Raw genomic sequence first — 24,243 nt, 5'->3', positions numbered from 1 at the left:
TTCTTACAAACCGCTGGGATTCTCATTGGAGATATGTGTATTCATTTTAGGGAGATTTAAAGTTTTATGTTGTCTTCTAGTTTAAGAAAATAATTGAAAACTTAACTTGAAGTGAACATCTCTGTGTAACTATTTATAGCAGTGTCAAGTTGGAAGTAGCCCAAGGATCCACTAATAGAGGAAAGGTGAAGTAAATTTAAAGACACATTCACAGCCATTCATTCACTTCTTTTTTTTTTTTTCTTTTTTCTTTTTTTTCATTCACTTCTTACTTCAGTAAATGTTTGAGTCTGCTCTGTGCCAGGCACTCGGCCTTGTGCTTGTCTCTAGGACTTAACTGATAAGCAAAATACATGATCCTTGCCCTTAATGAGCCTAGTGAGAGCAACAGCAAGGAATCAAATAATTGTGAATAATTGTGAATAAATGTAAAATTGTAACTGTAATCAGGACATGTGCTGTAAGAGCCATAGTAGCAAAATTCAACTTTGTTAAGGAAATGATAGAAGGCTTTTTTTAAGCATGTGGTTTTTTGTTTTTTGTTTTTAAGCATGTGGTATTTGATCTAATATCCAAAGGGGGAAAAGTAGGTGAAAGCCGTTCAGAATGTATGAAGTATGTGGTAGCGGACGCATGGGGCATTCACAGAACTGAAAGAAGGCCAGTGATATGGGACACAGAGAATGCAGGGCTCGAGATGAGGCTGGACGCTTGCAGCAAGGCCACGCTCAGGAGTTTGGAACTTTATCCTGGGAGCAGTGAGGGGGAGAGAGTGTGAGTTGTGGTAAAATTTGGCTTTTAAACTCACTGTGGCCTTGTTGTAGAGAATGGTCTGGGGTGGTGGTCAGAAGAGTCGGTTTTGGAGTCGAGTGGCAGTTGTGAAGTTGAACAGAAATGGCTGGATTTGAGGGATATTTTTAGAGAGAAGATCTGTGAGACTCATCGAGGCAGGATATGGGGACAAATGAGAGGAGTGTTTAAAAGGTGACTCCTAGGTTCCTGGTTTGTTTGTTGGATACTAAACACTAAAAAAGAACTTGAGTTGGGACTTGGGAGAGTTGAATACCTGTCCAGAGTAGGACATAGTGAATTTGTGATTCCTTTGAGAAAATCTGGGTAAAGATGTCAAAACGCATTAAAAGTATATTTATGAAATGGTACAAACGGTGGGAAAGACCAGTGTTACAACGTTAAGTTAAAAAATCTGTGTGATATTGTTCTAGAGCTTTGTTGTCTAATGTGGTAGCCATTGAGTTCTTGAAATGTGATTACAGTCTTCCCTCTATCTGAGGGTCCTGCAGTTCAACCGTGGGTGGAAAATATTCAGAAAAAAATTCCGGAAAGTTCCCAAAAGCAAAATTCCACGGCGTGGCGACTGTTTACATAGCATTTACATTGTATTTACAGGTATTTACACAGCATTTGTATTGTATTACGTATTACAAGTAATTGTAAGTAATCTATAGATGATTTAAAGGATACGGGAGGATTAGGTTATATGTGCACATGCTGCCGTTTTACATCAGGTACCTGAGCATCCGTGGATTTTGGTGTCCGTGGTGGGGGCATGGGGGTTGGTCTGCAGGCACCAGGGGACGACTGTAGTCCAAATTGAGATGTGCTGAAAATGTGAAATACAATCAGATTTTGAAGACTTAGTACCAAAAAAGGTAAAACATCTTATTACTAGGTTTCTATATTGGTTACATTTAAAATGATAATATTTTGCACATACTGGGTTAAATAAGGTATATTGTTGAAGTTACTTTTATCTGTCTCTCTTTTTACTTTTTTAACATGGCCACCAGAAAAATTAAAATTACAGATGTAATGTGCATTATGTTACTATTGGATGGTGCTGTTCTAGTGTTAGCTCTCCTGGGTAAAAAGAAAAGCACAGAAACAGGCTGGTAGAAATAAACCAGAACGTTATCATTTATGGGAATGTTTTCTGTCTTTCTTTGTTTTTCAAATTTCGTATGGATTATTTTTAGACATTAAAAGCTTTTATGCTTTCAATTTCTGAAGGCCAAGACAGTTTGATGTTTCCCTTTCATACTCTACTTATGGAACAACTTTAGTTTTCCCAGTGGCTGTAATACTTCAGTGAGGTCACCAGAGGAGGATAGTTCATCCTGAACGAGTACTTTCAGGCGTGGCTGCTGTCACTAGCGGACGCTGTTCACTATCAGATTTTTATGCTGTACCATTATCTTCAAGGTGCTGAAAATAGTTCTGGTACAGAAAGTGCTCCTTCTCCTTCACCAGTTGAAGCTGTCAAGCCCGGCGAAGACAGCACTGAAAACGCGCCTCCTCGGGGGACCACGCCCGACCCCGTGCCCAGGGCCTCTCCGTCGCCGGCAGTTCCGAGCACAGAAGCAGCCGAGGATGCCAGTGTGGAGACCCAGGCGAACGACAGCGTGGCAGTGGACACAGCAGAGCCGATGGACGTGGGGCACAGGGAGTGCGGGGCTGAAGGCACTTCTGCTCTGGACCTCCCCTCGGCCACCAAGGCTGATGCTGCGGACGTGGAAATGCCAGAAAGCAGTCCATCCAGAGTCGAAGGGGACCCCAAAGACAGAGACCTGGAGAGAGGCAGCGAGAAGCCGGAGCCTGGAGGCGACGACCTAGGGGTGGCCCAGCAGATGAGCGCCCCGAGGCCCGAGCTCCCCTCTGACCACGACTCCAGTGCCACGTGCAGTGCCGATGAGGATGTGGACGGGGAACCCGAGAGGCAGCGGTGAGGCTCCCTCCTTGACCTCCTCCTGCTCTTTACTCTCTTGGTTGCAGACTGAACCCCAGGGCGGTGCTGGCTGCTGAGGTTACTCCTGTAGAAATACTGGCAAGTGAGAGAGTCTGTCTGCTTTTATTTATTTTTTAAAAAATTATTTATTTATTTATTTATTTATTTATGGTTGTGTTGGGTCTTCGTTGCTGTGTGCGGGCTTTCTCTAGTTGTGGCGAGTGGGGGCTACTCTTGGTCGTGATGTACGGGCTTCTCATTGCGGTGGCTTCTCTTGATGCGGAGCACGGGCTCTAGGCGCGCGGGCTTCAGTAGTTGTGGCTCGTGGGCTCTAGAGCACAGGCTTGGTAGTTGTGGCGCACGGGCTTGGTTGCTCCGCGGCATGTGGGATCTTCCTGGGCCAAGGCTCGAACCCCTGTCCCCTGCATTGGCAGGCGGATTCTTAACCACTGCGCCACCAGGGAAGTCCTTCTGTCTGCTTTTAGTGTTGGGTTCTGATGCTGTTCCCCTGATTAAGTAACCAAAAAGAATTGTGTGATCATTATTCTTTAATGAGAAAGGTTTTAATTTCTTTCTACATCACTTGTTATGTGTGTGCCATATGATAGCAGAGAAGGGGCTGTCAGCTCACAGAGCTGTGGCCTGAGCCACTTCTGTGGCAGAGCCGTGTGATGTGGTGAAAGTGGAGGTGTGGGGGACGCTGGCTCCAGCTTTGCCCCCAGACCGAGCAGCCTCAAGCCAGGCCTGGGGGCCTGCACATGACATGTGAGAGATGCTGAGGGCGAAGATGGGAACTGGAGTGAAAGTGTGTTAGAAAGCGTAATCAAGATTTAACTTAGTGGTCATTATATAACGATCACTTTTTTGTATCAGTTAAAACTGTAGGTTATTCATATTTGTAATTCAAAATATCAGGTACAATACAAATTACCTTATAAGCACTTCTTAGTCAAATTAATAATATGCAAATATAATCTTAATGGTTTTTATAAAAATTACTGTAAAAATACATATTTTGCAGGAGTAGCTGCCGACTTCTTTAATATATTTAATTTCCTGGGTGTTTCCTTTTCCTTGAAAGCAATGGACTCACCTAGAATCACAGTAGAATGTTGGATTGGTGCAAATTCTAGAAATGAATTAGACTAAAACGTCATTTAACCAGAAACCAAATCCAGTTCTGGTGTTTGTTTTTGTTTTTTTCCCCTTTTTAATAAGAAAGAGGCTCTCAGGAGATAGCCAGGTTCTGCTCAGAGCTCACTTTCCATAGTGTGTCCTGGTGTCACTGTGCTTTCAGTCCATATCCAGTATATTGTGCATCTTACATATTCTAGAATGAGACTTGGTACTAGAATAATATTGAACATAACAGTGATGGTTTCTCCAAAGAGGTTTTTATATGGTAGATACTAGAATTTTAATCAACAAGAATTGAAATAATATAGGGCTCCTACTTAACCATTGGTTTTTCAGAAAATTGAAGATTCTAGCCCTCTTTTCTTCTCATGTCACAGTAATCTAGATTTTAATTGTCCCAGGCTTTAGAGTAAACATCAATGGATTCAAGCTGTGTGGTCCTTTTTAAGCATGCTTTATTGAAATATTTCAGCTAAAATAAGAGTTACCTGTGTTTCGCACTGCTGGTTTCAGTAACTTTTTTTTTTTTTTTTTTGCGCTACGCGGGCCTCTCACCATTGTGGCCTCTCCCGTTGCGGAGCACAGGCTCCGGACGCGCAGGCTCAGCGGCCATGGCTTACGCGCCCAGCCGCTCCGCGGCATGTGGGATCTTCCCGGACCGGGGCACGAACCCGCGTCCCCTGCATCGGCAGGCGGACTCTCAACCACTGCGCCACCAGGGAAGCCCAGTAACTTTTTTTTTTATAATCAGTAATTTATTTATAAATTTATAAATGAAGGAAAAATTAGGATGGCAGTAATCTTACAGGAGAGAAGCATCCTAAGAGATGACCATGACAATAGTCGTGAAATTCTGAAATTCCTTATAAATATATAGTGGTCTCTGGATGATACTCTAAAGTTTACTTCACTTCCAGACTATCAAAATAACACTTTCAGTTGTCTTCTGTATCTTTAATATTATCTTTATTCTTTGTGTAATATGTAAATTGTTTTCTTTTACACATTCTAATTTTCTTACCAATTTATACCTTTGAAAATGTTCATCTTTCCCCAGTAACTGACAACACTGGGAAATATGATGGAGCCTGTAAGGTATTGATATAATTTCCCCAGTTCATACGTTGGGTGTCCTAAACTCAAGTGTATGTCCTGAAAGTGAGTGAAGCTGGTGGAGTGTGAGATGGCAGGGCTGTGACTGGGGAGCACGGGCTGGGTGGGGAGGGCAGCCCTGCGAGTTCAGCCCGCTGTTGCATGGGAGTGGCTGCCTCTGCGGTGCCATTTCTTCCCATTTTTCATGAGAAACCAGAAGTCTGGGATTCTGGGTGAGATTCTTGGTTTTAAAATGATGGTGGTTTATTCAGATGTCTTAAAAAAGTACTCTGTGATCCTAGAGAAGCATTCTGTTGCAGGTGACATAGTTTGTAACCCGTGTTAATGGTGAGCTAGGGCCTGACTTTTTATAACGGCCCTCGTTCAGACTGTTCTGTTGGTTAGACGCAGACGATGAAGTTCAGATAAAGTTCAACCTGTAAAGCAACGTCAGGCTTCTTCCCCTAGAAAACTAGCCCTGTAGATTTTTTCCCTGACTGTTGAAATATGCAAAGTTAATGTGATGTGTGTGTGCGCGTGTGTGAGTGTGTGTGTGTGTGTGTGCATGTTAACTTAAAAGGAATTATGGTGATTGTATGTTTAAAGTTTTAAATAAGAATATATTAATTTATCTTTTTAAATTGCATTTGCAGAATGTTTCCTATGGATTCAAAGCCTTCATTGTTAAACCCCACTGGATCTATACTGGTCTCGTCCCCAATAAAACCAAATCCACTGGACCTGCCACAGCTTCAGCATCGAGCTGCTGTCATCCCGCCAATGGTAAGTTTTCAATGTGAGTAAGAGGTGTTAAAAACAAAGACCTTTAGAGACGTTTCTTCTCTTCTTTAATCAGTGCTTGTTTTTTTAAAAAAATTGTGGTAAAAAATCACATAACATAAAATTTACCATCTTAACTCTTTTTTAAGTGTTCAGTAGGGTTAAGTACATCCATTTACGTCACTCTCCTTCCCCCACTTCCCCCAGCCCCTGGTAACCACCTTTCTACTTTCCGTTTTATGAATTTGGCTATTTACATAAGTGGACTCATACAGTAAATATTTGGTTTTTTGTGCCTGGTTTATTTCACTCAGCATAATGTCCTCAAGATTAATCCATGTTGTAACACATATCTGATTCTTCTTCCATTTTAAGACTGTTGTATAGACCACATTTTATTTATCCATTCATCTGTTGGATACATTGCTTTTTCAAATGGATTCATCATGATAATTGATTGAAATGGTCATTTCCAATTAAGGAAGAAAGAGAAATGTAGTGCTCTAGCCATAAATGTTAGTAAGTTCTGTGTTTGTTTTGTTTTGCTATAAGACAATAGTAGAATAAATATATAACTGGGTTTTGAATATTTAGAATAAATTATAGAGGTTATGGTTAACTTTAGTATACAGTTCCAAATCTAGTTTTATTTACATTTTACCTTATTAATCTCTATGAGTTTGACTACCTTTTGATCCTGAATTCCAGTCTTGGGTATTGATCTTTTACTTAGTTATGTTCTAGCTCTTGCTTTATTTCAGAGGATAAAAATTTATTTCGTCTCACATGACAATATGTAAAAGTTAAGTGTGTTCCTTTTTTTAAAAAATAAATTTATTTATTCATTTATTTAATTTTTGGCTGCATTGGGTCTTCGCTGCTGCATGCGGGCTTTCTCTAGTTGCAGTGAGCGGGGGCTACTCTTTGTTGCGGGGCGCAGTCTTCTCATTGTGGTGGCTTCTCTTGTTGCAGAGCACAGGCTCTAGGTGCGTGGGCTTCAGTAGTTGTGGCACACGGGCTTCAGTATTTGTGGCTTGCGGGCTCTAGAGCGCAGGCTCAGTAGTTGTGGCGCACGGGCTTAGTTGCTTCGCGACATGTGGGATCCTCCCGGACCAGGGCTCGAACCCGTGTCCCCTGCATTGGCAGGCGGATTCTTAACCATTGCGCCACCAGGGAAGCCCTAAGTGTGTGCTTATGATAAATAGGCTCACCAAAAAAAATCATTAAGCATTTGCTCATTCATTGATTTACCCAAATGGACATTTATTGATTGTCTGCCTAGTTCAAGATAACATTTTTAATGCTGTGTGGAATATCATGATCTCTGACTTCAGAAAATTTAGAGATTGGTCTTGATAATAAGACATAGAAAAAAATCATAATAAAAATTTAAAAGAATTAAAATATGATGCTCTCTTAGGTTGAAAAATATACTCTGGGTGATTCAAAGGAAGGAGAGCTTCCTTCTTAAAGAGACACTTAAAGAAGACTCCATGTAGGAAATAATGTTTTGGTTGGACCAAAACAGTTCATTTTGCTTTATAGCAAAAGGAGGAAAGCCATGTTTACATATAAGCCAAAGCACAAAGGCAAGAAAATTATGTGTGTGTTATGGGTGCAGTGAAAAATCCTACTTATGGCAGTGGAGAAAACTCTGGAAGTCTTTAGATAACAGGTTCTAAAAGAGTCAGATCTCTTCTATTCCCAGGACTCTTTTGTGTTCATCAAGTGATGGACTGAGTTAGGGACTGTTTATTTAATGTTGGACAAAGCAGCTTGGGTTCCTTCTTGAAGTGGGAGAGACAGAAAAGAAGCAGAAAACAAGCATCTAATTGCAAATTGTGGCGAGTGCTGTGTGCTGTGAAAGAGAGGGGAGGGGGTTTGCAGTATGTTTTGGATGGTTAGGGACGGCCTGTCTGAAGAGGTGACGTTTCACTTCCATCCTGAAGAGAATTGGTGTGATAATGAATTGGTTATAGGAAGAGAGGAGATGGAGTCCAGTGTGGCTGCCAGGTTTCTGGCTTAAGCTGCTATGGTTCTGTTTCATATGATGGAGATTGCTGTAGGAGAAGCATTGAGTTTAGCAAATGAAAAGTTCCGTATTGAATATAAGTTTTGAGGTGCTTTGAGATATCCAAGTGGAGTTGTTAGGTAGGCAGTCTGTGAGTGTGGAACTTGCAGGAAAATGTATTAGAAATAGAAGTTTATGAGCCATTAACATACAGATGACATTTAAATCCATAGAAGTGGGTGTGAGCACCTGTGAGAGGGCAGAGAGGAGGGTGGGACCCAAGCCTGAGCCACTAGGGACTCAACATCGTGAGTTAAAAGCAAATGGAAATATTGTGATTTCTGTTTCGATTTCTCTTACCACAACTTTGGGATTTATTTTGTGTTCAGATCTGAAAGTAATTGTTCAGCATTTTAAGCATTATGCTTGAAGATTTGATTAAAAAATGGTAAAATCACTTCAAGCTGTCATATTACAGAAAGAAGCATTATTTGCCACAGATGGTAATTACTGTTTTGCTGGTCATTGGCATATTTAGATTTTCTTCTTCCTGTAGGTTTCCTGCACCCCATGTAACATACCGATTGGAACTCCAGTGAGCGGCTTCGCCCTCTACCAGCGACACATCAAAGCCATGCATGAGTCAGCGCTTCTGGAGGAGCAGCGGCAGAGGCAGGAGCAGATGGACCTGGAGCGCAGGGGTTCTGCGAGCCCACGTGGCGCCCCCAAGAGCCCAAACAGAGAGTGGGAAGGTAGGTGGCACTCGCGCCACAGAGAACTTTTTTGGTGGGAAACAAAGCTATACTTGAAAGCAGTGTCCTTAGTGCTTAGGAACTTGATTTATGGCGCTTGTCCCTCACAGATAAAATTGACCTCAGTTAAACTAAAGAATGCCAGCATTACTGACCACAGAGAGATGGCAGTAACATTTTCAGTAGTCATGTTGTTAACGTGAATTTTCTGATATTCACCTTAATGCCAGATGACTGCATAAAAGCCATGCTTTACGCGGCATTCATCTGAGTTTTCAGAGTGAGAATTGTCCTGTCCTCCAAGCAAATCAGAGTAACATTCTAAATCTCTGATATGACAGGGGACAGCTCTGTGTAGCATATAGCCAGTCAGACCTTGACTTATCCCTCGCTCTGGCCATGGGCAAGCCACTTGACCTTCTCAGCTTTAGTTTTCTCATCTGTAAAGTGCAAATAATATGTCTGTCTGTCTAATCTAGCTATATCTCTGCCTTGCCAGGATTACAACCTGTAAGAAAGAATGAGCATTCAGTATTGTTTTATAAGACATGGCTCAGCGTCATTTTATGTACAATATAATAAGTAATAGTAGTATATTCGTATATGCATAGTGTAACAGGTACCACAAAGGTACTGTGATCGTTGTACGTCACTGTTATTTCAAGTGACAGATTTGAGTTGTGCATGCTCTTTTTTAGTTGGTGCATGATACACTTAGTTTCTTTTAAAAAAGGGAGCGATTTCTAAATTTTAATAACTTCTTCTGGCATGGTAAGAAAATGGCACATGTATTCTGGTTGATAATGACTTATGGGCTATCCAGTATGATATGCGTAGCATATAAGACTATTAAAGTCTTCTCTGATTATGGTTTCATTTTTTGTAATGATTCGGAAGACTGTAGTACCTGACATAGATAAGAGCTATTAGCTGTAGAACACCATGCATTTCAAGGGCTATTTAATATAAAAGAGGAACTGTGCTGCTTAACTGATCCTGCTGACTCCCCGCCCCTGTCACACCAGTAATGACTTACTAGTTGCATGACACACTGAACCTCTTACGTTAGAGTTTTACATATCAGATTGTTAATGTTTTAAATATAAATCTGATGCTATTAAAAATGTGAACCAGAGTGATTAATACCCACCAGGGCTGTGTGTATAATAGGTGCTAAATGAATATTTCTTGAATGAAGGTAAAAAAAAAAAAACATTGTTAACCTTTGGGCTTTTAGTGTATTGCCTCTAGGGAATCCTTAATTCCTAACTCAGTAATTGACATAATGTATACTCAGTAATTACATGTTAAAGGAATGATTAAATGAAGTAGGATAAAAATGGATTTAGCAGAAGTGCTTATCTTCAATTATGAGAAAATCTGTCATTATGAGAATGATAAATTATAGAATAATTCAAAAGTCTTTTGATCTATTCCTTACATAAATGATTTAGAATAAATTTTTTAAGGCAGAATTAAAATGTAGAAAAAATGACATTCAAAGGTATTTGCCGAACTCATGCTAAAGCTTAACATTATTCAGGTGACAATATCTGGGTCATTCTAATATGTCTATATTGTATAGTTATTTTAGGACCTCAGTTTCTTTTCCTGACCTCCTTTATGAGATGGGTTGTATTTGGTAGCTGGAGAGACTGAACTAGGCTAGAGCCCTAAATTCTGAGACTCCAAACTGTGACTTGCATTTCTCCGAGATCAGTCACATTAATTCATGTGGTTTAGATCTGAATGGTACCCTTACTTTTAATAGTGATGCAGTGGTCTTAAAACCAAACTGTCATTATATATTTGATCAATATGACACCAAGGTGTTTGTTAATAAGACATCAGTTTGGTTCATGGTGACTCTCTACAAACTGGGATGGTTGATTACATTTTATCCCAAGGTTTAACTTTTGTTTTAGCTAATCTAGCTAGTATGTTCATCCAGTAATTTATTTAACAAGTGCCTGAAGGCTCTCCTGAATTTATCGCTATCCTATATTTCGCTTAAAGGATAATCTCCCAAATAGCATTGCTATATTTGCAGTTAACTTGCTTGTATGTAGACTGTTCGATGAAAGTGTTCTCAGTGCAGCATCATAGAATAGTTTATAGGATGGTAACTGTAGTGAGAAGAGGATTTACATATAAACCATCACCAAACTGGTGTTGTCCACATGAGGTAGGACCACAGTTTTGGCTTTTCCCTTCATGGGCTCATTTAGAAGGCAACAGGCAGCACCTGTTGTCCACCTGTTTGATGGTGTTCACCTTCTCTTAATATCAATGAGACAGGTGGCTTAAGCCTTTCCACTTGTAGAAAAGCTTGAAAAAACCTCAGAGAAAGATTGTTTTCACTTTCCAGTGACGTTTACACAAGTTGACTCCTGCTTTATTTGGAAACCTTTTTTCTACGGTGAAAGGACTCAGACTTTACACATGTAGAGAGAGAGAAGTGAAATTCTAATGCAGGTTTTAAAATCAATCCAGTCAAAATAAGAGTTAATGCCTCTGTGCAACTGAGTCTGGTTTATTTTGTTGTTGTTGTTGTTTCTTAATTTTTTCAGCTGAGTACATGATGATTTAAATAGCTATATTTAAAACCATCTAAATTTTCATCTTTTTCTTTAGCACTATTACGACAAAGTGTGTTTTCCCACCTGATTATAAAACAGTCAGACACTGAATATATGTAATATATATTGCAGTGCACTCTCATGTTAAATTCTCTAGACAGGGAGGAGTGATATTCTTTTAAAGTTGGTTTATTTCATAAATCTGCACAGTATTAGGACACTTAATAATCTAATGCATTATATTAATCCTTCAGAGAAGGAACGGGTAGCATCATCTTCATGGTTACCCCAGAGGCATCTGAAATTTCTGTACCCAAGTGCTCAGGGAGACACCATTGCACTCAGGATGGTTTAGAGCTCAGGGCCAGGAATTGCACTGCTTTCGAAAAATCTCCAGCCTTGGTTGGGCAGTTAGGTGTGATTCTTCTGAGCCTCAGTTTCCTCCTCTGTCAAATGGTGTTAATGATCTCATGAGTCATGAGGGCTAAACGAGATACTCCTGTAATACACAGTGCTCTGCCCATAGTACAGATTCCTATTAGCTGACATTACAGTTGTTGTTTCTGGTTTTAAAAAATAGCTTAGTTAACTAAAGAACGTTTTAATTGTGCTAATGAGTCTATCTGAAACCAGTCACAAGCCATCCACTTACAAGTGAAATGCTAGAGACCTTCTCTTTAGAAAAGGACCTGTGAGGATGCCCAGTGTTACTTACTGCAGTGCAGGAAGAAAGAAAGGAACCAAACAAGAGGTTTAGCTGTTGAAGGGAGAAGACAAGTTATTATTCACAGGGTAAGATTATTCACCTAGGAAGCCTAAGAGAATTAACTGAGAAAGTTATTAGAGCTAAGAGGAAAGTCCATTAAGTTTCTCAGAAAGAATTGATATACAGAAATCTACAACTTTCTTTCTTATATTTCTGCAGTAATCAGTATATATAAATATATATATATTCCCATGTATGTTAAACAGATGGTTTTCCTCACAACAAAATATAAAATACCTATGAATACTTTTAATGAAATTATGGAAAATGACCTATATGAAAACATCTAGCTTCCTCAATTAGAAAGCTCATTATAAAATGTCAAGTCTCCTATAAATACAGGAGATAAATTTAATGCACGTCCACTGAAAATTCCAGTGATATTTTGTTTGGGGAGGAAGTATTCAAAATGATTTTAAATTTAGTTTTATCTGGAAGAATAAATGGGTAAGACTAGGTAAGCAAAAGAATAAAAAATGAATGGGAATTTGTTCCGGCAGACATTAAAATGCCACAATTTAAAGTGGTTTGGATTACAGATGAGTTTTTACTTTCTTCTTTGTGCTTTTCTTATTTTCCAAAATTACAGTATGTCGATTCACTTAAAAAAAAAGAAAATATTTATGTTATATAATTACATATATGTGTGTTTTTAAGTCTTAATGACTCTGCATATCTGATATGCCCTTTAAATGCTTCAAGTTTTTTTTAATACTTTATGTAGAGGTAAATTATGTGGAATAATTTTCATCAGCATTACTACAGTAAAATTCATAGTTTTATAAGCTTGTGTAGCCTTTAAAAATTATTTTGACCTGTATCTTTTGAAATCCTTCTTCCATTTCTCGATTACATTTATTTCTCTGAATAGTAAGCAGTGGGCTTCAACAGGCTGATTATAACAGCTGAAATCCTCAGAGTTCTGGCCTCTAATTCAGGCCATACTTGAATTCACAGAATGGCTGGATAATCTGATGTTTGCCTGCTGTGGTCTTTATTGCATGTGGAAATACTTGATTCTCCTAATGAGAGGAAAGAGAAATTCTTTGTGATTTGAAAGAAAAAGTTGTAATTGGATTTTTGAGGATTTTATTAGGTCACAGTAATGACGCTTGCACAGAAGATTTAGATTTATAGGGTTTTTTTAAACCTCTCTGTGGGTGGATTCCCCCCTGGGAATTTTAGATGTTGATAGTAGTGTATAGTTGGATCTGCCCCTGGATGGTGTGGGCTTGGTCCTTTCACACTTACTATTTTAATATGGGGTTCTTCCCTTATTTTGATAACTTTAACTTTCATAGGAAAATCAGTCGCCTATATGCCTCATGCTGAGGTCACACGTGCTCTAGCACAGGAAGCACAGATGCGCAGTACCGCAGCAAGGTCAGCATCACCGTGTAGGGTCTCTCCGAGAGAAGTCAGTAAAGCTGCGCCACAGCCCGATGTGAGTGCAGCCCGCTGTAGTGTCCCGCCAGGTAAATACCGCTCCTCTGTGCCGTGGCTGCTGGCCATCAGCCTACACGTGATGACCTGGGTGGTTTACTCCCAGGATGCGTCCTTGCTGTTTCAGGATTTCTCTGCATTCCATCTTCAGTTGTATTCAGTTGAGATGCACTGGGCCACTGGGAGGTTTGTGTTCATACATGTGTACTGTGATGTTGACTGCCTTCTTTTAAGAGTACATGTACTTTGTAAAAATCTTGAGATCCACCCCCTAAAAAAAGTTCAAGTGTCTGTGAGAGTCAATCAGCAAATGTTTCCAAATTACGCAGGATGCAAAGAGGACGTATAACTGGTTGTCAGTCAATCTGTATATTCTCCAGGGTTGTAATATCGGCTGTTCTAAGAAACACCCTTTTTCTCACCTCCATCGTGAGGTCCAAAGAGTGATGGAGAGAGAGAAAAAATTGTTTGCCACTTGCATATGCTGAGCAGAAATAGTTTGAAACGGACGTCAGCCTGAAAGCTCTGGTTTGCCAGGGAGTTGAGTATTTCAACCTCACAAATACCATTTGTGACCTGAGTATGGATACAGGTTTAATTTAAGTGAAGGAAATGTTCATCCTCAACTTCATCTTGCACTCACAGTTTAAACGTGATTGAAGAAACAATTGAGATAGGTGGAATGTCGCAAACTAGGAAATTGACTATTTTAAATAATGTTTTCTCCCTTTTGAAAGTCCTCCAGCCTGCTCCGCATCAAGTGATAACTAACCTCCCTGAAGGGGTTCGGCTTCCAACAACTCGACCCACTAGGCCACCTCCTCCTCTCATCCCATCATCCAAAACCACAGTGGCTTCAGAAAAACCATCTTTTATACTGGGAGGCTCCATCTCACAGGTAAAAGGGCTTCTCTTCCCAGTAGATGGCCTGTTGTTTTTTTGCTTTGGTAAAAATTGTCCCTCCTTCCCATATTAATTTGTCAGAGTCCTAATAAATAAAAATGTGTCTGTTTATGAAGAGACAGTGACCTGAAAATGCAGCAGTCATTTTCTATTCCATACCACACACAGGAAGTTTATTCGAGTCATGTGCCCAGGTTGAGCGACAGTGGCACCCGTCTGGTTTAGCTCGGGAAAGGTGCGTGTGCCCTGAAGTGTAGTGTAGCATGAATGGAGATGGAATAGTTTCAAGTACTAGAGGATAACTATTTTAAAGGTTCTAATATTAAATTGTAGATGATTGGTAAGCCCTAGTTTATTCTGACCTTGGCCTCTCTCTCTGGACGTGGTCTGACTGTAAAGCCTCAGTCAGGTTGACTGACGTTCACCACCAGTGACTGCGCCCCCATTGGGCTGGGGGCCATTTCCGCCCCTCCTAGTCTCTCTTCCTCCACTGCCTCAAGCGCTCTCTGTTGTTGTAGGTTAGTTCTGCCTTTTTCAGAACTCGATATAAATGGAGTCTTACATTTTGGCTCTTCTTTGTCTGTCTTCTTTAACTTAGTGTTAATGATTTCAGGGATGCGTCCAGATTTTTTTTTTTTTTTTTTTTTGGCTGCATTGGGTCTTTGTTGCAGCACGCAGGCTTTCTCTAGTTGCGGTGAGCAGGGGCTACTCTTCGTCGTGGTGCACGGGCTTCCCATTGCGGTGGCTTCTCTTGTGGAGCACGGGCTCTAGGTGCGCGGCTTCAGTTGTTGTGGCACGTGGGCTCAGTAGTTGTGGCTTGCGGGCTCTAGAGCGCAGGCTCAGTAGTTGTGGCGCACGGGCTTAGTTGCTCCACTGCGTGTGGGATCTTCCCAGACCAGGGCTGCAACCCGTGCCCCCTGCATTGGCAGGCGGGTTCTTAACCACTGCGCCCCCAGGGAAGCCCCCGTCCAGGTTTTTGTGTAATCACTAGTTTCTTCCTCTTTATTGCTGAATAAATACTCCGTTGGGTGAACGCACCAATTTGTTTATCCATTTTCTTCTTGATGGAAACCTGAGCTGTTTCTGCTTTTTGGCTGCTGTAAACAAAGCTGATACGAACATTCTTATACTGGGCTCTTTGTAGACATGTGGTTTCATTTCTCTCGTATAGGTCCTGAGAGCAGAATGTCTGGGTAGATGTATGTTTTACTTCATAGTTTTCCGGAGTGGCTCTACAGTGCCACTGCCACCAGCACAGTCTGAGTTCCACTTGCTGTTATCAGCACTCTTTTTTATTTTAGTCACACTAGTAGGTATGTAGTATTCCACTGTGGTTTTATTCTGCATTTCCCTGGTAACAAATGATGTTGAGCGCTTTTCATACACTTATTGGCCATTTGTACATCTGATTGTGAAGTGACTGTCTTATTATCTGTTTTTATTGGACCTTTTAGTTATTAGGTTGCAGAAGTTCTTTATACATCACAGATGAAAATTCTGTTTTATATATATATATTTTTTTTTTTCTCTTGTGTGTTTCGATGCGTAGAAGTTTTAAATTTTGATGGAAGTCCATATATATATTTTTCCCTCTTATGACTAGTTCTTTTTCTCTAAAAAATCATTGCCTGTTTCAAGCTTGTGGAGATTTTCTCCCAGGTTTTCTTCTGAAAGCTTTATAGTTTTGGCTTTTATATTTAGGTCCACGTGAAACTGATTTCTGTGTACAGTGAGGCGAGGATGGGCCTCATCCATCCATGTGGATCTGCATTCCCATCACGTTGGTTGAAAAGTCTTTTCTCTCTCCCATTTGCATGTTTGGGTCTGTTTCTGGACTCTGTTCTGTCCCATTGACCTACTTGCCCATCCTTTCATCAGCACCAGTCTTGGTTACTGTGGTTTTTATAGTAAGTCTTAAGATCATGTCATATAAGTCCTGCAGTCGTATAAATAAGATTGTTTTAGCTCTTCTGTGTCTCTTGTATTTCCATATAAGTTACATAATCAGTTTGTCAGTTCCTACAAAAAATTCTGCTGGGATTTTGGTTCGTATTGCATTAAATCTGTAGATTAATTCTTAAGAAAATTGAGTCTTCTAATCCATGCACACGTTCGTCTTTCCATTTATTTAGGTCTTTGATTTCTCTCAGCGGTATTTTGTAATTTTCACTGTAGAGATTTTATACATGTTTTGTTAATTTTGTTAATCGGTTAATTTGATTATTTATAATGTATTTTATGTTTTTATAAGTGATATTTTAAAAATTTTCCTTTTCTGGTTCTTTCTGGTGTATGAAAAAAGTTGATTTTTATATCTTGACCTTATCTCCTGTTACATTTATTTACTGTTTGTGACAGGGTTTTTTGGGGGGGGTGTATATTTCTTAGGACTTTTTCTGTATGTGTGTCGTCTACAAATAAAGACAGTTTTACTTCTTCCTTTCCAATCTTTATGCCTTTCCTTTTCCTTGTTTTATTAAACTGGTTAGGGTAGAACTTTTAGAACAATGTTGAATAGAAGTGGTGAAGAGATTATACTTTGCTTGTTGCCCATCTTAGGAGGGAGGCATTCAATATTTCACTCGTAGGTATGTTAACTACAGACTTTGCATAGGTGCCCTTCATCAGATTGATGATGTTTCTGTATATTCTTAGTTTGCTGAGAGGTTTTCTTTTTCTCCAATTCTTATACTTTTCAACTTCAGAATTTCTATGTGGTTCTGTTTTATGATTTCTTTCTCTTTGTTGATATTCTCTATATGATGAGACATCATTTTCATACTTTCCTTTAATTCTTTTTTTTTTTTTTTTTTTTTTTTGCGGTACGCGGGCCTCTCACTGTTGTGGCCTCTCCCGTTGCGGAGCACAGGCCCCGGACGCGCAGGCTCAGCGGCCATGGCTCACGGGCCCAGCCGCTCCGTGGCATGTGGGATCTTCCCGGACTGGGGCACGAACCCATGTCCCCTGCATCGGCAGGCGGACTCTCAACCACTGCGCCACCAGGGAAGCCCTCCTTTAATTCTTTATACATGGTTCCCTATAGTTCATTGAACTTATTTATAATAGCTGACTTAAAGTCTTTTCCTAACAAATCTAAAGCCCAGGGACAGTTTTTATTCACTGCTTTTTTTTTTTTTTTTTTTTTACCCTCCTGTGTATGGATCATATGTTCCTGTTTCTTTGCATGTCTTGTAATTTTTGGTTGAAACACATAACATAATGTGGAACTCTGGAAATCAGATTCTCCTTTCTCCCTAGGATTTGTTGTTGTTTATTTGAACTAATTCAGTAAAGTCTGTATTCTTGTGTCATGTGTGGCCACTGAAGTCTCTATTTGCTTAATTAGTGGTCAGCTAGTTATTAGAGAGTTCAGTGCCCAGAAAGACGAAGTTCCCAAGTCTTTACTGAGGGCTCTGTGTGTATGTTGGGATATGCCTGCAGCGTTCAGCCAGGCAGCTGGCACTTCTGCCTTGGTCTTCACCTCCTGCTTCTCAGAGCCTTGAGGTCAGCCAGCGGTGAGAACTCATGGCCGCCTTATGTCTTCCCTGGCAGGTACACAGCCTTGCACGTGCACTTGGCCTTCTAGGTTCCTAGGAAGATGTTGGAGCTTTTCAAATCCCTTGTGAATATCTCTTTCCTTAGCTTTTCCTCTTAAGGTTTCTGTTTAGCCTGTTTTTTCTTTTCACTCTAGCTGTTCTCTCCTGCCTCAGCCAGTGGAGAGGTTAATCCATTGACTCTGATAGTTTTTGACAAGCCTGAACTTTCTTCCCCACCACAGTCAGGCCAGAAAAGACAGCTTTGCAAGTGGGTCTCTCAGAGAACTGTCAGACCAGTCTGATCATGACAGTTACCTGGGAATGATAACCCCATTCTTTCCCTTGTGCTGTCTGCTGGACTGTTGGTTTTCACCATGGTCGAGGGCTGTGGGTTCTCAAGGCTGAGACAGAGCTGGTGGGGGTTGGGGGGTGGGGGGTGTGGGAGGGGCAGCAGAGCAAGTCCAGGTGTCACAGAGCTCATGGTTCTTACCTGGGTTCTGCCATTTTTCTTGAATAAATGCTCCCAGATTTCTACAAGCCTTTGGTTAAAGCGTTGGAAAAGAGTTCTTAAAAGGCTGATTCTGGGCTTCCCTGGTGGCGCAGTGGTTGGGAGTCTGCCTGCCGGTGCGGGGGGTGCGGGTTCATGCCCCGGTTCGGGAGGATCCTGCATGCCGCGGAGTGGCTGGGCCCGTGAGCCGTGGCCGCTGGGCCTGCGTGTCCGGAGCCTGTGCTCCGCGGCGGGAGAGGCCACAGCAGTGAGGGGCCCGCGTACCGCAAAAAAAAAAAAACGGCTGATTCTTAAAATTTTTGCTAGTTTTCTGGTTGCCTTTATGGAGGAGGGTTTTTAGAAGTCCTTACTCCACCATTTTCATTGGTGCTTCTATCCCATAGCATTTTTACGAGGGATAATGTTGTTAATAATAGTAGCTTACATTTTGCGTGTATGGTTAAGTGCTTTTATTTATGTAATTTGTAAGTAATGCATATTATCTTCATAAAATTTATGGTAATTTTGGAAGACATATCTTGCTCCCTTTAAAAACTTTAAAAATTTAACCAGTCTGTGTCAGGGATTTTCTTGCTTTATAAATACCTGTTCTTAATTTTGGTGGGGGGTGAGTGGTAAGTTTTATAAACAGAAACGTGTACCTTAAATATATAGTTGACCTTGTGAAAAGACAGTGTTATTCTAGTCCTTTAACATTATTTTTAGGGAACACCCGGCACTTACTTGCCTTCTCCTAATCAGGCCTCCTATGCTCCTGAGGCAGCGAAGCCCTCGGCGGGCTCCATCTCCCTGGGACTGCCGCGGCAGCAGGAGGCCGCCAAGCCAGGTCAGTGAGGAGGACGTGGCCGTCTCTGCCTTTGTAGCGTCACAGTCAGGGATTCAGCACTTGAGCTCACTTTCTCTTGCTTTGGTCCATAGCTACTGTGCCCTACATCAAGCAAGAAGAGTTTTCTCCCCGAAGCCAAAACTCACAACCTGAGGGTTTATTGGTCAGAGCCCAACATGAAGGAGTGGTCAGAGGTAAAATATGCTGTTTGGCAGAAATACTAAACTCTGGTCCCCGATAAATATATTAAAGGAAGTCATTAATGTGTTTTAATGATGACGGGCTCTTAAACTAGAGCCTTTAAATTCTAAATGTAAGTTTTCTTTCTGTATAAAAATGACTTTAAAACTTTGAAATTTCATATTTCTACAGTCCTTTTTAATAATTGCAAAATTATTTTAAAAGTACATTTCAGTAAAACAGAAACTATTCTTTTTGTGCTGCTGTTTCCTCTCTTCGAAGTAGGGGCTGATTTTGTTTGCTTGGTTTTTTGTTTTTTTTTGCAGGTGCAGGGGTGTGATTCGCTAATGATTTTGTTTTTATTCAGGTACCACAGGAGCCATTCAAGAAGGAAGTATAACTCGGGGAACTCCCTCCAGCAAACTTTCTGTGGAGAGCATCCCATCCCTCCGGGGCTCTATCACCCAGGTTAGTTGCGCTCATTCATGAGAAAACCAGAAGTGATGTCTCGAGCGTGTTGGCTGTTCCAGCAGTAGTTTTCTGACTATGTTGTTCGTTGTTCTGGGTTATGGAACGGGGTCTCAGTGATGATAAACCTCAGATCTATAAACTGCCTGCAGAGAGACAGTAATGTGATCATTTCGACCACAAGCCATATCATCTGTACTGTGGTTCATTTGAAAAGGTCGATTATTTGCAACTTGGCAGAAGAAGCAAGTTCTAATTGATGTAACTCTCACCGCCTTCCTGGCAAAGCTTTTACCGTGTGTTCAGCTTAAATAGGAATTGAGAGGAAAATCATTATAAATTGTTTGCTTGCTTTGCCCCTTCTGAGAAGGAAGGTCTGTAGTCTCAGGAAATATGGATGGTGTTGACAAAAACACCAGAAGTCAAGTATCTTCTTCTAATTTTAGGCTAAGGTGCCAATTTTGATTAATAAAAGGTCTTTCTTTTCCTCAGTTAGATGTAAATTTTAGTTTGAAATGTAAAACAGTCCTTAGCCTCTTCATTAATGTAGGTCTGGAAAAGGAAAATTCTATTTTGGGAATTCATTGTAAACAGAATCCTGTGCTTTCGTGCACGTGCCTGTCACGAGCTTTCTGTTCTGTTCCTCTTCCTTGACTTTTGTTTCTGTTCCCTAGGACAGTGGTGGTTAAAGTTTGTTCCGCAGAGCAGCAGCAGCAGTGTCACCTGGGAAGTTGTTAGACATATAAATGTTGAATCCCTGCCCTAGATTTCCTGAAGTCTCATCCATGGGGGCCGGGTCCCAGCAGTCTGTGTTCTCCAGCTCTCCAGGGAATTCTGCCCAGCACCCATTCGAGAGCCAGCCCTAGGACCCTGCTGACCGAGTGTAGTGTGCCCCAGAGGAGCAGCATCTCCTGGGAACTTGTTAGAATAACGCAGACATTTCAGTCCCTGCTCCAGACCTATGGAATCAGAATCTCCTTTTTTTAAAAAAATTTATTTATTTATTTATGGCTGCGTTGGGTCTTCGTTGCTGCGCATGGGCTTTCTCTGGTTGCGGTGCGCTGGCTGCTCTTCGTTGTGGTGTGTGGGCTTCTCACTGCGGTGGCTTCTCTTGTTGCGGAGCGTGGGCTCTAGGTGTGCAGGCTTCAGTCGTTGTGGCACGCGGGCTTCAGTCGTTGTGGCACGCGGGCTTCAGTCGTTGTGGCACGCGGGCTTCAGTCGTTGTGGCACGCGGGCTTCAGTAGTTGTGGCTTGCGGGCTCTAGAGTGCAGGCTCAGTAGTTGTGGCGCACGGGCTTAGTTGCTCTGCGGCATGTGGGATCTTCCTGGACCAGGGCTCAAACCCGTGTCCCCTGCCTTGGCTGTTGGATTCTTAACCACTGCGCCACCAGGGAAGTCCCAGAATCTCCATTTTAACAAGAGTCCAGTGATTTCTTTCTGAGACATGGTTATAGAGCATGTGGTGTGTAGTGGTCTGGAAAGTTACACACTAACTTCTCAGATCTCTCCTTTCACATTTGACCAAAGTTATCCAGTCCCTTGATGTTAGTTTTCAGAATAAGCAAACACTTTAATATAAATAGAAGAAAGATAAATGGCCTATGCATCTTATTTTTCCTTCTTCATTTTCGCTCCAGTATCCAAACTGGATGCGGAATGAACTGGATCAAGTGAGGCTGGGCTTTGCCTGTCGATTTTCAAATCTGTCTGTCCGTGTGACATGAGCGCTTCCAAAGAGGGTGCGAGGGTTTCTGGGTGTTCACCACGGAGCTCACCTCTCGGCTGCACGAGCGGACACGTGGACCCCATCACTGTCCTGCAGGGTCACATGGGTTCAGAGTGGCCTCAGTGGAGTTTTGGGAACACTGAGTTTTGGAGTGTGTGTGGGCTGGGGCTGGGCCCCCGACTCTCCCATGCAACCTAGGCAGCTCACTTTGCAAAGTGTTCTACACTTTAGGTTCCATGAGTGCTTCCCTTGAAGGAAGGGTAACAGGAACCGTGGCCGTAGGCGGCCCAGAAGAGGACTAGTGATGGTGAAAACACGGATGATGTAACCTAAGCTGAGTCACATCACAGCACGGGGGCATCTGAGTTTTCTGTCCCCTCTTATTGATGACCAGAGGTCTAACCCAGCAGACAGTATAGTAACTGAAAGCTCTTTTTCCCTCTTATCACAATATGAGAGAAGGTTGTGGTACTTTAATTTAAAACTTAATTCGTTGACTTATTTTTCTTAGAAATTTTGAAAAAGCTTTATTACATTTGCGTGATTTTAGGCCTTCAGACACATTTTGTTTCTGAGAGTTAAGTACCTTCGTAGAGGTCTGACTTTGAGGCGGGGAGGAAGGCTCATCAGCTCAGATACCTGTTAGCGTTTTAAGAAGTTTTGTACGGCAGGGTTCAGGGACCAAGGTACAGTGTTTCTTTACGTTTACAAAACGTGTGTCTGATTTCCCGTCATGTCCTGGCCTGTCTCATTTGAGGGCATGGCTTGCTCTGACTCTCGGTGTGGCAGGTTACATTTTCTGAGCGTCTGTGTGTCCTGTAAAGTCAAGTGATGTTTGTGGTGCCTGTGTTTGAATTGATGACAGGGGACCCCGGCTCTGTCCCAGGCTGGCATACCAACTGAGGCTTTGGTGAAGGGACCCATTTCTAGACTGTCCATTGAAGAGAGCAGTCCTGAGAAAGGCCGAGAGGAAGCTGCATCCAAAGGCCATGTTATTTATGAAGGCAAAAGTGGACACATCTTATCTTACGATAGTAAGTATTGCATCTCCACACTGAAGCCAGTGTTGTAATGTGTGACTAAGGATATGGTTCTGGTTCCCTACACGCTTGCTTTGGAAAAGTTAGTTTTCCTTCCCTGAGCCCAAGTTTCCTCTCTGTAATGTAAAAAAAGGTTAATACTGGTACTTCTCGTGAAACTTCTGTGAAAAATTAACTGAAACAGTCAATGAAGAGTGATTAACAGTGCAGAGCCCATACTACGTGTGCCCTGAGTGGCAGCTAACATCGCCAGCTGTGGTCATTTGATTTAGCCTAGGAAAAGAATCTTTGTTTAACTTTAATAGAATCACTTTTATTTTAAAGGAGTACCTATTTTATGTGTTAAGAATTAAGGAGTAGATAATAGTCTGATAATCCTAGAAAGAGTATTGAATTTAAATGCTGCTTAAATATAACTATTTTAATGTCTGTCTGTATGTAAGCATTTATCTTTAGGTGTATCCTTAAGTTTCAGTTTTCAATTGCATGCTGTTCTGAGTAGTGAGATGAAATCTCACGCTATCCCACCCAGGGTGTGAATCTCCCCTTTGCCCACTGTGTCCACACTGGCTCAGTCAACAGTGACTTTCGTGAACCGCAGTGCTGTGTTCAGTGACCCTTATCTGAGCTTTCAGATGTCAGGATCCCCTTCCAGCATTCTCATAGCCCACTGTCCATAGTACCGGTTACTGTGTGTAACCACCTAGTAATTTATCTGTATCTGCCACTGCTGCTGAGTTTCATGAGGGAAGGGACTTAATTTGTTAACCTAATCTGCAAGCCTGGTTTATGCCTGACACTCAATAAATATATTTGAGTGAATGAAAACATTTTTATAAATGACATGTGCACAGACGTATATAGTAGATTAAGACCAGTTTTTATATATATATTTTTTGTGAGATTATGAAATTAAGATAACTTATTTACCATACAATAGGCCTTGGGCTCTGTCTGAGCAATTCTTGTGTCTGTGTCCTGCAGATATTAAGAATGCCCGAGAAGGGACGAGGAGTCCGAGAACAGCTCATGAAATCAGTCTCAAAAGAAGCTATGAATCAGTGGAAGGAGCTCTAAAGCAAGGGTTGTCCATGAGGGAGTCTCCTGTGTCAGCACCGCTGGAGGGTGAGGTGTTGTTTCCAGAATGCTATTTAGATGCATTGAATTTCGTATAGTAAATTTCCATTGTTGAGTTAGGTTGTATTCAGTCTCTGTCGTTTCAACCTGAAATTTATATTTATATCAATATATAAATGAAACTCATATAAATATATTAATATATTACTAATGCATGTAATATGAAATATACAGGTAACATATTAACATGAAATTTATATTAATAAATGTTTAAACTTATGTTCATATCTACATATAAATCAAGTGGTATGTGACCGTGGAGGGAAGTAAAAATTAAACATAATTGGTCATACCGTAGGTAACTGTTAGAATGCTCATATAATTTGTAGATTATTTCTGTTTGAGTTAAGTGAGTTTAAAAATGTGAAATTCATCATGAGAACTTTGTTTTTATTGTGAGGCAGATAGATAGAGTGGTATAATGGACAGAGCAAAGACATCTATTTGAATCCTAACTTCACTCTTCCCTGGTGAATTTCTCTGTGTCCATTTCTTGCTCTGTAAATTAAGGGATTGTACCTACCATTGTGTGAGGATTAGAGACAGGTGTGCAGTCTTGTGCTGAGCATGTGACGTGCATCCATCAAATGATAGCTATGGTTTTGTTTTGTTAATGG

At 41.1% G+C, this 24,243-nt stretch overlaps 1 protein-coding gene across 24 annotated transcripts in view; it reads left to right on the top strand.

Moving 5' to 3' along the window:
* Positions 1-24,243, top strand: part of NCOR1 (nuclear receptor corepressor 1) — a 143,207-nt gene that overhangs the window by 93,048 nt on the left and 25,916 nt on the right. For 14 of the 24 annotated variants that reach the window (XM_089900272.1, XM_089900270.1, XM_089900281.1 and 11 more), the window contains 10 exons: positions 2,221-2,740; positions 5,626-5,755; positions 8,320-8,515; positions 13,162-13,335; positions 14,041-14,201; positions 18,956-19,076; positions 19,169-19,270; positions 19,624-19,724; positions 22,315-22,483; positions 23,474-23,614. In XM_089900272.1, the coding sequence (XP_089756398.1) occupies positions 2,221-2,740; positions 5,626-5,755; positions 8,320-8,515; positions 13,162-13,335; positions 14,041-14,201; positions 18,956-19,076; positions 19,169-19,270; positions 19,624-19,724; positions 22,315-22,483; positions 23,474-23,614 (1,815 nt within the window). The remainder of the gene's footprint in view (positions 1-2,220; positions 2,741-5,625; positions 5,756-8,319; positions 8,516-13,161; positions 13,336-14,040; positions 14,202-18,955; positions 19,077-19,168; positions 19,271-19,623; positions 19,725-22,314; positions 22,484-23,473; positions 23,615-24,243) is intronic. The other 10 variants (XM_022560907.3, XM_022560914.3, XM_022560906.3 and 7 more) reach the window with 4 other exon arrangements.

The sequence above is a fragment of the Delphinapterus leucas genome, chromosome 19 (genome assembly GCF_059928025.1).
Source record: "Delphinapterus leucas isolate spDelLeu-1000000601 "Yukka" chromosome 19, BTC_Dleu_Yukka2, whole genome shotgun sequence".
NCBI classification, from domain to species: Eukaryota; Metazoa; Chordata; class Mammalia; order Artiodactyla; family Monodontidae; genus Delphinapterus; species Delphinapterus leucas.
Note: the sequence above shows the minus strand (reverse complement) of the source record. Positions and strands in the feature narration are given on the sequence as shown.